A 16,186-nucleotide genomic window follows, 5' to 3' on the forward strand; every position below is an offset into this window, starting at 1 on the left:
CTTTAGGACGGTGGTCTGAGAGCGAGTGTTTGGAGCACATGTGCTGAGACAGCTGAGGAACACAGCTGACAAACCCCAGATAGAGCAGACCGTCACCACAAACCTGCGGCTCCATAAATCATCTACATTTAACCTCCAGCTTACAAAAGGGTTTTATTGGAGAAATGTCATACTCAGTAAAAAGTGAGTAATCTGATGTAACTTGGAAATGTTAAATTGACTTAATTTTTATAATTACGAACATGTTGCGTTTACTTAATTTTAAGGCAACAGTTTTACTCACTTGTTAAAGTCAACTAATTGCTCTAAAAGCATCAATTTACTCATTTTTTAACATTTAATTCGACTAAATGCTTTAAAAACAACATATTCACTTTTTAAAGTCAACTAATCGCTTTAAAAGCAACAGGTTTACTCACTTTATAAAGTAAAGTCAACTAATCGCTTTAAAAGCAACAGGTTTACTCACTTTATAAAGTAAAGTCAACTAATCGCTTTAAAAGCAACAGGTTTACTCACTTTATAAAGTAAAGTCAACTAATCGCTTTAAAAGCAACAGGTTTACTCACTTATTAAAGTAAAGTCAACTAATCGCTTTAAAAGCAACAGGTTTACTCACTTATTAAAGTAAAGTCAACTAATCGCTTTAAAAGCAACAGGTTTACTCACTTATTAAAGTAAAGTCAACTAATCGCTTTAAAAGCAACAGCTTTACTCACTTATTAAAGTAAAGTCAACTAATCGCTTTAAAAGCAACAGATTTACTCACTTATTAAAGTCAACTAATCGCTTTAAAAGCAACAGGTTTACTCACTTATTAAAGTCAACTAATCGCTTTAAAAGCAACAGGTTTACTCACTAATTAAAGTCAACTAATCGCTTTAAAAGCAACAGGCTTACTCACTTATTAAAGTCAACTAATCGCTTTAAAAGCAACAGGTTTACTCACTTATTAAAGTCAACTAATCGCTTTAAAAGCAACAGGCTTACTCACTTATTAAAGTCAACTAATCGCTTTAAAAGCAACAGGTTTACTCACTTATTAAAGTAAAGTCAACTAATCGCTTTAAAAGCAACAGGTTTACTCACTTATTAAAGTCAACTAATCGCTTTAAAAGCAACAGCTTTACTCACTTATTAAAGTAAATTTTCTAATCGCTTTAAAAGCAACAGGTTTACTCACTTATTAAAGTCAACTAATCGCTTTAAAAGCAACAGGTTTACTCACTTATTAAAGTCAACTAATCGCTTTAAAAGCAACAGGTTTACTCACTTATTAAAGTCAACTAATCGCTTTAAAAGCAACAGCTTTACTCACTTATTAAAGTAAATTTTCTAATCGCTTTAAAAGCAACAGGTTTACTCACTTATTAAAGTCAACTAATCGCTTTAAAAGCAACAGGTTTACTCACTTATTAAAGTCAACTAATCGCTTTAAAAGCAACAGATTTACTCACTTATTAAAGTCAACTAATCGCTTTAAAAGCAACAGGTTTACTCACTTATTAAAGTAAATTTTCTAATCGCTTTAAAAGCAACAGGTTTACTCACTTATTAAAGTAAAGTCAACTAATTGCTTTAAAAGCAACAGGTTTACTCACTTATTAAAGTAAAGTCAACTAATCGCTTTAAAAGCAGCAGATTTACTCACTTATATAAGTCAACTAATCGCTTTAAAAGCAACAGGTTTACTCACTTATTAAAGTAAAGTCAACTAATCGCTTTAAAAGCAGCAGGTTTACTCACTTATTAAAGTAAAGTCAACTAATTGCTTTAAAAGCAGCAGATTTACTCACTTATTAAAGTCAACTAATCGCTTTAAAAACAGCATGTTTTTTCACTTTTTAATGTCAACCAATCGCTTTAAAACCATTGGATTAACTCACTTTTTAAAAAAACAAAGTAATCTTTGTGCTTTTTAAAGTGTATATGCAATTATTTTTATTTTTTTCTAGTATAAAAAACCTTTAAAGGTTATTCACAGATGCAAATAAACATTTTAAGAGTGTTTAAAGCTCACAAATTATTTTAGTAAGATAAAATCGCACCATTATCAAGCAATTAAACAGGGAACTGAAGCTCCGTTTCTATCAGGCTGTGATCAAGTGTAGACATGTGTAATCTCTCTCTCCGTCTCGTCCTCAGAAATCTGTAATCGCTGATATTATTGTGTCAAACTCCAGACAGATTGTGCTTTAATCTGTCTGTTGCAAATGAGCTGAAATTACATTCACGCCTCACACAGATTTTCCCCGTTTTTTTGTGCATGTGTGTGGGTGTTTTTCATATCTGGAACGCAATTACTTATCAAATTACATTTATTAGAGATTGTTATAGCATAAAATAAAAGTGCCCACACTGCAAACTATATAATGTCATAATTATGCTTATAATGTTCATTAGACTACAGTACATGCACATATTTGTGCTTCGAATTTAGTTCAAGTTTAACTGAAAAATATAATTAATTTGAGTACATTTTCTGTTGTGACCAATCAAAGTAAAAAACTGGTGATGTGCAACTTTCGACCTGACCTAACCTAATGACCTGATTTAGTGAAGCAGCTGTTTTGAGAATAAATCTATTTCACTGGAATACTGCTAGACCAAGCACATTTTTAGGATTTCGAAGTGAATGTATACTATATTTATCTATATCAACACACTATATTTATCTATACAAATAATGCCCACAGTATGCTGTATTCATGATAAGGAATTTACTGAATTTAGTATTTTAAACTGCATTGCTTTATGCATTATCTGTAGATTTTCAGGTTTTTTCCTTTAAGTAACGAGTCGATATAAACATAACGCTCTTTATTCATCAGCAAGCAGGTAACACACATTATTATAATATTTAATTAATAAAACACCCGCATACACAATATATCATCCAGTAATCATTTTTCAGAAACATTTGCTAGTTTTATTTGTCCAGTTAATAACATTTTGGATGTGCAAAAATGTGCTCCAAAGCTGTAAATTAATTGAATATATTTTTACAAATAATAATATAATAATTCATGTTTAATTTGAGGATGTTTGCAGTTTCTTTTAAAGTGTGTATTCTGCACTTATTGCATTATGCATTGGGATAATTTTTATTTTTGTGAACATGAATTTTAAACAAGATGTTTATGCTATTTATAAGCAAGCGGGTAACAAACATTTTATTTTGAGTATAACTAATATAAATATAATAATAATAATAATAGTAATAATAACAATAATAATAATAATAATAATAAACCACAATCCATCAGACATTTTTTAAAAAAAAACCAAAACATTAGCTTGTTTTAAAGGTCCAGAAATCAAAAAATACTTTGATGCACAGTGTAAAACACTGTACTTTCCAAAGCTGTACATAGTACTGTATACTTCATCGTTTAATTGTTAACACTTTAAATGCTGCATTGGTTAATATCAAGTATAAATAATCTTGTACAGCATTTGTCAATCATAGTTCAACATTAACTAATGCATTATTAAAATCAAAAGTTGTGCTTGCTAACATATCTAATGCACAGTGAGTGAAGATGAATAAACAGTGTAATAAATGAATTACTGTTATCATTAGCGTCAGAGGCTCTACACACAAAATAATACAAATAAAATAAATATACAAGCACAAACAGGTTCAACAATGCTTATTTCATTTTAAAATCCTATTATTTGTTTTAAAAAAGCAAAGGGAATGAGTGTCTTCTTGTAAGTGTTACCGTTTAATTAGCTGTTAATTGTAATGATCAGTGAAACTGGAGTCATTAATGCTCTGACAGGTGTGATACTCACGTTTGAGGATGTTTCTGCTCTCCAGCTCCTCCACCGCCGGTCTCTGGCTCAATCTCCTGCGGAAAAACACCAAAATCACGTTCTGGACCATGTTTGATCTCTCTCCGGTGTGTGTGAGACAGTCAGTGCCGTGCAGAAGTCGCTCTTTTACAGGCAAACATCGCGTCCCGTCGCGCGTCTAAACTCCGCCGAGCATCCCTGAAGCGCGTCCACATCGAGCTGTGCTTTACTATCTGAGCTCCAAACGCGCTGATTTCAGCGAATAAACGCACTTGTGTGCCAGACTAGGACTGTACAAAAGCCTCATCGACGGAAAAAAGAAGCGAAGAAAAGGGTAAATGCGTATAAAGTCGTATAAAAGCGTGAAAAAGGACGACCTGAGCTCTCTGGCGCTCAGAGAGGGAGTGTGGTGTGATTCTGGAGATCCTCACCGCATCATTTATAAAGGGGGCGGCGCGTGCACGCAGAGAGAGAGAGAGAGAGAGAGAGAGAGAGAGAGAGAGAGAGAGAGAGAGAGAGAGAGAGAGAGAGAGAGAGAGAGAGAGAGAGAATACACACACACTCCGAAGACATGCTGCAGTCAGGAAAACACCCGCTCGCACACGTAACACACACTCATATCGATGGTAAAAACGGAATCTCCGTATGCATGTTTAGAAACACTCATGTCGAAACGAAACCAACTAAGAATTCGTATAAAAATACACACTTGTAAATCAGGCGACTGTATTTTACTGTAATTGCTTTTTGTGGTTATTGCGATGTAAAATTGGTAAAAATCCACTCATAAAATGTATAAATTCGTATAAAATGCACACTTGTAAATTAATCTAGTATATTTTGTCTGATTTACATACATTTTAATTGCTATTTGTTATTAATGCAATGTAAAAAGCATCAAAAATACTCATATCTAAACAAAAACGATGAGAAAATTCGTATAAAATGCACACTTGTAAATTAATCTAGTATATTTTGTCTGATTTACATACATTGTAATTGCTATGTGTTATTAATACAATGTAAAAAGCATCAAAAACACACATATCTAAACAAAAACCATGAGAAAATGCGTATAAAATGCACACTTGTAAATTAATCTAGTATATTTTGACTGACTTATACACATTTTAATTGCTATTTGGTATTAATCTAATGTAAAAAGCATCAAAAACACTCATATCTAAACAAAAACCACGAGAAAATGCGTATAAAATGCACACTTGTAAATTAATCTAGTATATTTTGTCTGATTTATACACACTGTAATTGCTATTTGTTATTAATGCAATGTAAAAAGCATCAAAAATACTCATATCTAAACAAAAACGATGAGAAAATTCGTATAAAATGCACACTTGTAAATTAATCTAGTATATTTTGTCTGATTTAAACACATTGTAATTGCTATTTGTTATTAATACAAAGTAAAAGTGTAAAAAAAATCCTATCGAAACGAAACGATTCGATAATACCAACACAATCTCACGTCAATTTGTAACTTTTTGATTTAGTGGCTAATTCGTACGAATTCGTACGATCTAATTCGTACAATTTAGTACGATTTGCTCATCCGCCAATGACGGTTGGGTTTAGGGGTGGGGTTAGGTGCCACGCCTCCTTTTTAAAATCGTACAATTTCGTACGAATTAGCCACTAAACTGTCAAAACGTAAAATACTTACGTTTTCTCGTGAGATCAGGCTGATAATACACATAAAAATACACATTTGTAAATTAGGCTACTATATTTTGTCGATTTTATATGCATTGTAGTTGCTTTTTGCTGTTAGTGCAATGTGGAAGTGTTAAAAACACAACCCACTCGTCTCGATCTCAAGAGAATCCATGCAAAAACACACACCTGTAAATAACTAATAATTTGGGTACGTGAACGCGCTTTATCTTGGTGTTGATGAGATCTTATTGTGGTCTTATTATTATTATTATTTCTCTGTATTTCTAATCGGCTATGTGTATGAAGAGACGTGCATGAGCAAGGTTTGCATATTCATAAATAAACCTGTACATGCATGCAAAATGATAGAATCGTTCAGCTTATTTCTGCGATAATAAGTTATGATAGTTCATAACATGCAATGTTAAATGCTTTCATGAACCTCTGAACGGCAACGCTGACTCTGAAGGGAATGCTCACTTAAACTAAGCATGCAGTGACCCACCCGACAGCAGAAATGAGAAATATGTGCAGGACAGCTGATTAAATACTCAGCACAGGACAGATAGAGTAGCAGCACCACACACTGGGTTTGTCCGCTTAAAATAAACGAGTCTCAAAATTAATGGTGTACAAGAAATAGAATATAATAAACACATTATAAAAAGCTATACATCAACAAATAGATAATACACCAACAGAAATATTCTCAGTAGCCTGTATATTTAGTTAAAAACTGATGAACAAATGGTTTTAAATAAAATGTGGTGTTTATTGATCGATCAAACATTTCAAAAGGGATCAAAATGACAAAACATTTAGTGCTCAGTGTATATAAGTCATACAGTGTAATAATCAATTTAAAAAGTTGTATAAATATATATTATTAAAGGAGCATAACGATGACGGTGATTGAAAAGGTATAAAAAGAGAAAGGTTTGGTGAAATTTTAATTAATGGCTATTTGCAGTACTAGGTTATTTTGTTTTTTCTCTGGGTTTATGTTATAAGGTATACGGGTACAGAATGGAACCAAACATATAGTTTGTCGGATATGCCAAAAGGATAGAAAGTGTTCATATGAAAGGAAGAGATAAGTAAAGGAAGAAATAAGTTTAAGTAATAGACCAATGATGTATGTGGTAATGGGGTGGGGAAATAATAAGCTTGTGCTTCATCCCACTCCATTGTCGACCATGTTGAAATGTATTTTTGTTAATGGTATTTTATGTATGATACTTTGTTCGAAAATAAATAAATCAAATCAAATCAGAGCTCAGCATATATAAGTACACCCCTCATAAATCTCTCTTTTAAATTCATATTATTAATAGGAAGCTCTACAATATTATATTTGTGCAGATACATTAGATTAGTTAGAACTCAAGCCAAATCTGGAGCTCATCTAACAATATAACTTACGATAACTCTCCAAAAACTAGCACAGCCACATTTATGTTATAGACAAATATTAAATCCAAATTTAAAACAGAGGAAAATTCAAGAGAAATTAAAAAATTGAATTTTTTTTGTAATTTTGTAGTTTGTAATTTATTTTTGTAATATTTTGCTTGAATTGAATTGTATTATCTTTCAATTTCTAAATATGTTTGGAGGCTAAAATATTATTTGAATAAATATGTCTGTTTAATAAATCTGTATGAAGTGTTTTTTGCAAAGAGCCTCTAAAAGCCATCAGAAATGTTTGCTTTTTCTCATTTTTCCTGCGTATAGGTTGAGATATTTCACTTGTATGATGATGAATAGGTTATTGTCATTGAATAGGTTATTGTCATCGCCTCTAAAGTAAAATGACAGAATATAAACATCGAAGACTGAGAACAAATGCTCATTTTAGAAGATTTCAGATGGCATTCAGAGGTTTTTGCATCTGAACTCTTCACACACACACACACACACACACACACACATATATATATATATATATACACACACACACACATATATATATATACACACACACACACACACACACACACACACACACACACACACACACACACACACACACACACACACACACAGTTGAAGTTAGAATTATTCGCCCACCTTTGATTTTGTTTTCTTTTTTAAATATCTCCCAAATGATGTTTAACAGAGCAAGGAAATTTTCACAGTATGTCTGATAATATTTTTTCTTCTGGAGAAAGTCTTATTTGTTTTATTTCGGCTAGAATAAAAGCAGTTTTAATTTTTTAAAAGCCATTTTAAGGTCAATATTATTAGCCCCTTTAAGCTATATTTGTTTTCAATAGTCTACAGAACAAACCATCATTATACAATACCTTGCCTAATTACCATAACCTGCCTAGTTAACCTAATTAATCTAGTTAAGCCTTTAAATGTCACTTTAAGCTGTATAGAAGTGTCTTGAAGAATATCTAGTCTAATATTATTCACTGTCATCATGACAAAGAGAAAATAAATCAGTTATTAGAGATGAGTTATTAACACTGTTATGATTAGAAATGTGTTGAAGAAATCTGCTCTCTGTTAAACAGAAATTGGGGTAAAAATAAACAGGGGGGCTAATAATTCAGGGGGTTTATTAATTCTGATTGCAACTGTAAATATATGTATTTAACCTGAGTGAGAAGCAGCCGTCTGTCCATTAGCCATTAGAGTGTTTGAGCAGCTGAAGATAATGTCAGCATAGACTAAGAGGATTATAGATGTGGAGTTTTAGACAGCGACAGGAGCGACATAGACTGAAGTTCACTTATTCACACAGATAACACCAGTCCTGCTTTGAATCTGCCACTATGCTGACACACAGGCTTCTGTAGCTCCACCTTCTTCTGAGAAGAGCACAATCTCATTTGAATTTAAAGCGACAGTCACAAGTGACATCAAAGCCTAAAGGGTCAGTTTCAGAGAGTTAGAAAACATTATCTGTGTGCTATTTTGAGCTGAACTTCACATATGGACATCGGAGACTTATTTTACATCTTGTATAATAATAGGTCACCTTTAAAACATACCATACCAGTGACAGCTTTAGTCCTTTTATTTGTGAGAGCGTAGGCTGTCCTATCTCCTCATATCACTTCACTGATGGACACAAATGACAGATTAAGTCCTGGGTGTAATGAACATTGTGTTCGCCCACTTTAATTGTCACAGCAGAACATGATACTATGAATCACGCAAACAGCAGGCCGGGGTCTGACTTCACCGACACAAACTGCTGGTAAAAAAAAAAAGGAATGGATATTTTTAAATCCCGCCTGATTGGCCCAAATCCTGGAAATATTGGCTGTTTAGAGATTAAACCGGGCTGTGAGCGGCGGAAGCTCAGCTGCGAGAACACATTCGCTGAAGCCTTTAACGCACTCCATGTGGGAAAAACAGAAATCAAACTAAATACATAGTAAATATAGATGTTAAATCAGAATATAGAAAGGGCTGCATGAGAAAATGACCATGAATTTGCTGCTTTGTATTGCAAAACATGTAAACAGCATGTAATAAATGTGAAACATCACTAGTACTGTTAATTATATTAGTCAACACACAACTTCTATGGTAATGACAACACTAATGCATAGTAATACAATTTATTTTGTAATATTATTCAGTTGATATGAGCTAGAATTAACAGTTATTAACAATTAAGGTTACAAATATCAGTTTATACTGTAACAAATGTCTTGGTCATTAATAGCTTAGTTATTTATTGCACCTTATTGGAAAGTGTTTTTGGTTAATCTAGAAGTGCGTCAGAAGTTGGTTTGATGCTATTAGAGACTAAAAACATGAATAAAACTGACTTCCAATAGGAAACTTGCAGAATATTAAAAGATATTGTGTGAAAAGGGCACAACAACCTGAACTACACTTAAAAGCCACCTAAATTCAAGCTTTAAATCTAAAATATACAGTATTTTGAGCTCTATTTTTCATTAGGAACTGGCATTTTACAGTAACGTTACCAATTTTTGCAAATACACCATCATTTTCATTACATTTGTTAGTTGAAATAATAATAATAATAATATTAATAATAATATTAATAATAATAATAATAATAATAATAATAATAATAATAATAATAATAATAATAATTTTAATAATAATAATAATAATAATAATAATAACAACAACAACAATAATAATAATAATATTAATAATAATAATAATAATAATAATAATAATAATAATAATAATAATAATAATAATAATAATAATAATAATAATAATAAAAGAACCAATATTTACACTCTAAAATGCTGGGTTGGGTCAAATTGAATTGAAAAAAAGTCTAGTTGGAAAAAAATGGGTTTGTCCATATTTGACCCAAAGTTGGGTAACAACAATTCAACATTTTTTAGAAAGTAAATATTGGTTCCTTTAGTTAACATTAATGAACTAACATTAGTCTCTATTTCATCAGGCAGTTTTGGGACGTTTACTAAATTATGGTACAGTCAAAAAAGTCAACAAGCCACTTGCTCGATTTGCGAAATACAATTATGTCTTATGGAAAAGAATGGAACCAGTTTAGTTCTGTTAAATGAGTCGTTGTAGTTGTTTGAAAAATTAAATGAAGAAATAATCAAAGGAATTAGGTGAGAACTTGTTGATTCAATGAGATTTAAGCTCTTGACATGAACGACTCGCTCTAGTGTTACTGTACGCCTCCATCACAATAGATGGGGTATGCATGTATAAGCTAGTTCGAATACCCACCAATAAAACCATATAAGAAGAAGTCACTGCGCATGCTTAGCTTAACAGACTAAACTTATGGATTTTTGTTTCTGTCTCCAATTTACTTAAGAATCAGTTGTCCATATATATGTTGAACAGCACACCACATATATATGGACAACTTATTCTTAAGTAACTTGGAGACAGAAACAAAAATGCACTTGGAGTTCCTTTTGCATGTTGGCCAGGGGCGTAGATTTAGGGTGGACGGAGGTGACGCGTCCCCACCAATATCCACCGACCATACAAATGTCCCCACCAATAATTTAATCCACTTTAAAAACAAAATCCAATTCAAAGTCCAATTATAGTTGAAACAATTTGTCAGGAAAACTACACCCTGTGTAAAGGCACAATACTGATATATGAGACATGTTATATTTGCACTGTAGCCAGCTTATTAAAAAGGCTGGCTATTTTGTTTCTGGAAAACTGAACCTTTTTGCAGTTATTTACCTGATTTTATATTTAATTATAAGGTATGAATACTGCATTTCAGTGACATTTTAAGAACTATTTTTGCTGGATTTTCTTGTCGAATGGTTATCATAATCACACTTTTTGATGTACCAAAAAATATTTCCAATTATTTAGTCAAATTGCTTACCATACTATTTTAAGTGTGCATTTAATATAACAATAACATGGCCAGAACAATCAACTTCCCTTTAGTCAGAATTTGGCCATTTGAATAATAAGAAAAATTCAAAAATAATAATAATAATACAATATTTGGTCTTTCGAACCACCCGAACCCCCCTTGGCTAGTTTTTGTTTTGTTTCTAGTCCAAATATCTAAAAATTCTTAAATCCAGAAGCATTTTCTAGACAAGCAACAAGTAATCTGCCAATGAGATAAGCCAAATAATCTTATGTCAAAACGAAAAACAAGATTATTCCACTTTCCCCATTGGCAGATTATTGAGCTTGTTTTAAAGGATGAACTTACTTAATTTTGGCTCATTATTTCTGAAAACAAAACAATATTATCTGGATTACCTAATAAATGCTTTTTAATTTAAGAATTTTTAGACATTTGGACAAGAAACAAGACAAAAACTGTGTAGTGTTGACTGTAGAAATTCTCCTTTTTTCATTCAGACACACGACAATCTCCAAACACCTTCAGCCCAAAACTCTTCCCCTTCTGAAGCGCGAGCACTTGATGTGTATTAAGTGAGCCAGCGGTCCGATGTGTCAGTTTGATAAGCGGGTTATGAGAACAGGTTCTGCTGGCAGTGTCAGCGAGTGGTTGTGAGTCAGTCTGGATTTCTCGATCTGTGCTTTAATGAGCGTTTCTCTTTCCGCTCGACCCCTCCACCGAGCCCATTTCCAGAGCGTCCCGGGCTGCATGGGACGGCCTGAGGGACCGCCATGCCAGAGATCATTACAAGCGTTTACATCCGGCTTGAGAATAGTCTGAGCATTTATGTAACTTCCAGGGTGCTTCATCCTGCACTCCTGACTGCATGGTTAAGAGTGTTAACCCTCGTGTGCTGTTGGGTGGTTTTCATCCACTCTGGGGTGATTCTGAGTCTTAATTTGGGCACAACTTTCTCTGTGTTTCAGCAGATGGAATGATTTTTGCTGACAAACCTTATTTTGACACATATTTTGGGAAACTACTTTGAAAATGATCTTAAATACACTTAATTGGCTACACTTTTGTTATGTTAGTGGCTGTTTTTGCCCCATTGACGTCCATTATAAAGACATTTTTTAATAATTTTTTGATGCATTCTTGATTGTTGCTGGTTTTCCCTGTTGGGAAGAGGTTACATGTGTCATTTTTACTGTTGATCATCAGTTGCAGTGCTAAAAAAAGCTTCTTGCAAGATTCTGCTTTCTACACTACCTGACAAAAGTCTTGTTGTTGATTCCAGTTGTAAGAGCAACACATAATAACTTGACTACTTGTTGATCATTTGGAAAAGTGTCAGAAGGTGGATTTTTCTGATGAATCATCTGTTGAGCTGCATCCCAATCATCACACATACTGCAGAAGACCTACTGGAACTCACATGGAGCCAAGATTCTCATAGATATCAGTCAAGTTTGGTGAAGGAGAAATCATGGTTTGGGGTTACATTCAGTATGGAGAGATCTGCAGAGTGGATGAACAACATCAACAGCCTGAGGTATCAAGACATTTGTGCAGCCCATTACATTACAAACCACAGGAGAGGGCAAATTCTCCAGCAGGATAGCGCTCCTTCTCATACTTCAGCCTCCACATCAAAGCTCCTGAAAGCAAAGAAGGTGCTCCAGGATTGGCCAGCCCAGTCACCAGACATGAACATTATTGAGCATGTCTGGGGTAAGATGAAGGAGGAGGCATTGAAGATGAATCTAAAGACTCTTGATGAACTCTGGGAGTCCTGCAAGAAGGCTTTCTTTGTCATTCCAGATGACTTTATTAATCAGTGAGCAAGTTATTGTATAACAGTGGTTAAAATGGCTTAAAAAAATTAAAAACTGCTTTTATTCTAGCCGAAATAAAACAAATAAGACTTTCTCCAGAAGAAAAAATATAATAGGAAATACTGTGAAAAATTCCTGCATCTGTTTTGGGAAATATTTGAAGGAAAAAAATCATAGGAGGGTGAATAACTTTCACTTTACTGTATATATATATATATAAAGGCTTAGACATGAAAGCAGTTTTATTCTGGGCTGGCTCTCAATAATTGATCAAATCTCCATTCTGACCTCAGATCTGCTCTTTAGAAGCGAGTGTGTTTGTCCCAGCGTAACCTACACTCAGGTCTGATCTTCAAACGCCTCCACAACTACAAATGTGTTCAGCGTGAGTTTTCTCCCGCTGCGATGCTCTTCTCATCTACTGCACACACGCACACGCACACCACAGCTGCGAGCCGCGACACAACAACACACTCATTACAATCACAACAATATATATATATTTTGGTTCAGTAAAATGTAGTTGATGTCATAAGTTTTAAATTGCAGTGTTAAGGATAACTAGAATTTCATTCATTTTCTTTTCAGATTAGTCCCTTTATTAATCAGGGGTCACCGCAGCGGAATGAACCACCAACTTATCCAGCATGTTTTTACACAGCGAATGCCCTTCCAGCTGCAACCCATCTCTGGGAAACACCCACACTCATTAATTCACACTCAAACACTACAGAAAATTTAGCTTACCCAATTCACCTGTACCACATGTCTTTGGACTGTGGGGGAAACCGGAGCACCCGGAGGAAACCCACACGAACGCAGGGAGAACATGCAAACTCCATACAGAAACGGCACCTGACCCAGCCGAGGCTCAAACCAGCGACCTTCTTGCTGTGAGGCGACAACACTACCTACGTCACCATAACTAGAATTTCCTAAGCATTTTTTTTATATTTTACTTTAAAAGTTTTAAATATTTCAGTGCAATATTAAAATGTAGTAAAATTACTGTCAGAATTTTAAAATTGCAATATTAAATTAATCATTGTCACAATTTATTTTATTGCAATATTACATTTCAATAATATCTATGATTTCATAAGGATTTTAAAAATATATTACTTCAGTAATAAAATGTAGATGAATTACTGTCATATTTTTAATTGCAATATTACATTTATAATTGTCATAATTTTACATTGCAATATTAAATAGTCTAGAATTTAAATAAATAAATAATAAATAAATCTAGAATTTCCTAAGCTAAATTTTGACCTCAGTATTAAAATGTAGTAAAATTAATGTCATATTTTTTATTTGCAATATTAAATTTCAAGCATAACTATAATATCCTAAGCAAATTCTTTATATTTTACTTCAGTAATAAAATGTAGAAGAATTACTGTCAGAGTTTTTATCCATGTATCCGCTTTACAGCCGTGGAGGAAAAAACTGATTAGAATGAATGCACAAAGACCTTGTTAGGCACTTTATCTTTAAGAAATTTTTTTTAAAAGATTTATTTTGCTTGATTTATTATGGGAAAGCTGCTGTGTAACATTTTCCACCTCTGATACCTTTAAAACACTGATCCAACTGAACCTTATTAGTGTGATTTGTCAAAGATTTAGACAAAATTATTAAAAAAAAAAAACTAGCAATGCTTAATTAATTATAGGAAACTGATCAATTAAAAAGAGTAAAAGATATTAAAGATAATCTACTAAATTTACTATGTAACTAAATTTAAAATGTAACTAATAATAATTAATTTGATCAAATTTTGTTAAAAAAAGATAAACTTGATGAATTTAAATATTCAAAATCAAAGATAATCAATTAACTTAATGAAATTAATTAATTTTGATTAATTTATAAATTAATTTTTGTCCAAGGTTAAACATTAAGTCTATTTGACATATTTGCAAGCTCACTGTACTTGATATTATAGTAAAATTGACATGTGCAAATTGTTACGATCATTTCATTCATTCATTTTCCTTTGGCATCAGAGGTCGCCACAGTGGAATGAACCGTCAACTTATCCAGTATGTGCTTTACACAGTGGATGCCCTTCCAGCCGCAACCCAGTACTTGTAAACACCCATACACACTTATTCACACACACACATACACTACGGCCAGTTTAGTTCATCAATTCCCCTATAGTGCATGTGTTTGGACTGTGGGGGAAACCGGAGCACCCGGAGGAAACCCACGCCAACACGGGGAGAACATGCAAACTCAGAAACGCCAACTGACCTAGCCGGGACTCAAACCAGCAACCTTCTTGCTGTGAGGCAACGGTGCTAACCACTGAGCCACCGTGCCGCTCAAAAACAGCATTATTACTGACCCCGATGCACCTGTTTGCAGAGCAGAAGAAGCGCTGCTGCATTATGAGAAGGCACATTTATACTGAATACAGAGCAGATCCTAATTGCTTCACGCATGCTGTTTTGACCCATTCAGCTCTTTCTTTAAATAGAGCGTATATCCTCATGTGGCCAAAACAAGAGCGAACACAAATCGATTTGCTGTAGGGTTGAAACAATGTCCGCTTTGGGAAGATCTCTCTATTTGTGGCCCAAATAGAGCAACTCAGCCTTTCCAGACATTGATTTTCCAATAGTGGGATTTCAGCTTTGGTGCTCCAGGAATGTACATCTGCTGATAAAACAACACACTGTTTCTATCCCACTATATGCTGCTTTTAATATAATATACTATAATTTAATATATAATAATCTATTTCTTTTTTTTCAATTTTTTCTTTTTTTTCAATTTTTTCTTCTTTTTTTTCTATTTTTTTTCTATTTTTTCTTTTTTTTCTTTTTTTCTATTTTTTCTTCTTTTTTTCTATTTTTTTTTTATTTTTTCTTTTTTTCTATTTTTTCTTCTTTTTTTCTATTTTTCTATTTTTTTCAGTTTTTTCTTCTTTTTTTCAATTTTTTCTATTTTTTCAGTTTTTTCTTCTTTTCTTCTTTTTTCTATTTTTTCTTCTATTTTTTCTATTTTGTCCCGTCTCTGTTATCTTGCTGCACTGTAGAAGCTCTGTCACGAAAACAAATTCCTCGTATGTGTGAACATACCTGGCAATAAAGCTCTTTCTGATTCTGATTCTAATGTGAGGACATTCATTACACTGAAAAAAAGGACTTTTTGGTGAGGTAAAATTACAGTCAGATTTATTTAAATTGCAATATTATCTTGAATTTCCTAAACACATTTTTTAATATATTACTTCAGTTTCACTTTCAATTAAAATGTAGTAATATCACTGTCATAATTAAAAAATTTTAAATAAAATTTTAAGGATAACTTGAATTTTCTAAACAATTTTTAATATATTACTACAGTATTAATATGAAGTAAAATTACTGGCAGAATTATTAATTTGCAATATTACATTTCATGCAGCACGGTGGCTCAGTGGTCAGCACTGTGGCCTCATAGCAAGAAATCCACTGGTTTGAGTCCTGGCTGAGTCAGTTGGCATTTCAGTATGGAGTTTGCATGTTCTCCGCGTGTTGGTGTGGGTTTCTTCCGGGTGCTTCAG

At 33.1% G+C, this 16,186-nt stretch overlaps 1 protein-coding gene across 2 annotated transcripts in view; it reads right to left on the reverse strand.

Moving 5' to 3' along the window:
• The window catches only part of phactr3b (phosphatase and actin regulator 3b), a 100,394-nt gene that overhangs the window by 9,361 nt on the left and 74,847 nt on the right, over positions 1-16,186 (reverse strand). For both annotated transcript variants that reach the window (XM_056468404.1, XM_056468403.1), the window contains exon 9: positions 3,799-3,854. In XM_056468404.1, coding sequence (XP_056324379.1) covers positions 3,799-3,854 — 56 coding nt within the window. The remainder of the gene's footprint in view (positions 1-3,798; positions 3,855-16,186) is intronic.

This window comes from Danio aesculapii, chromosome 11, assembly GCF_903798145.1.
Source record: "Danio aesculapii chromosome 11, fDanAes4.1, whole genome shotgun sequence".
Taxonomy (NCBI): domain Eukaryota; kingdom Metazoa; phylum Chordata; class Actinopteri; order Cypriniformes; family Danionidae; genus Danio; species Danio aesculapii.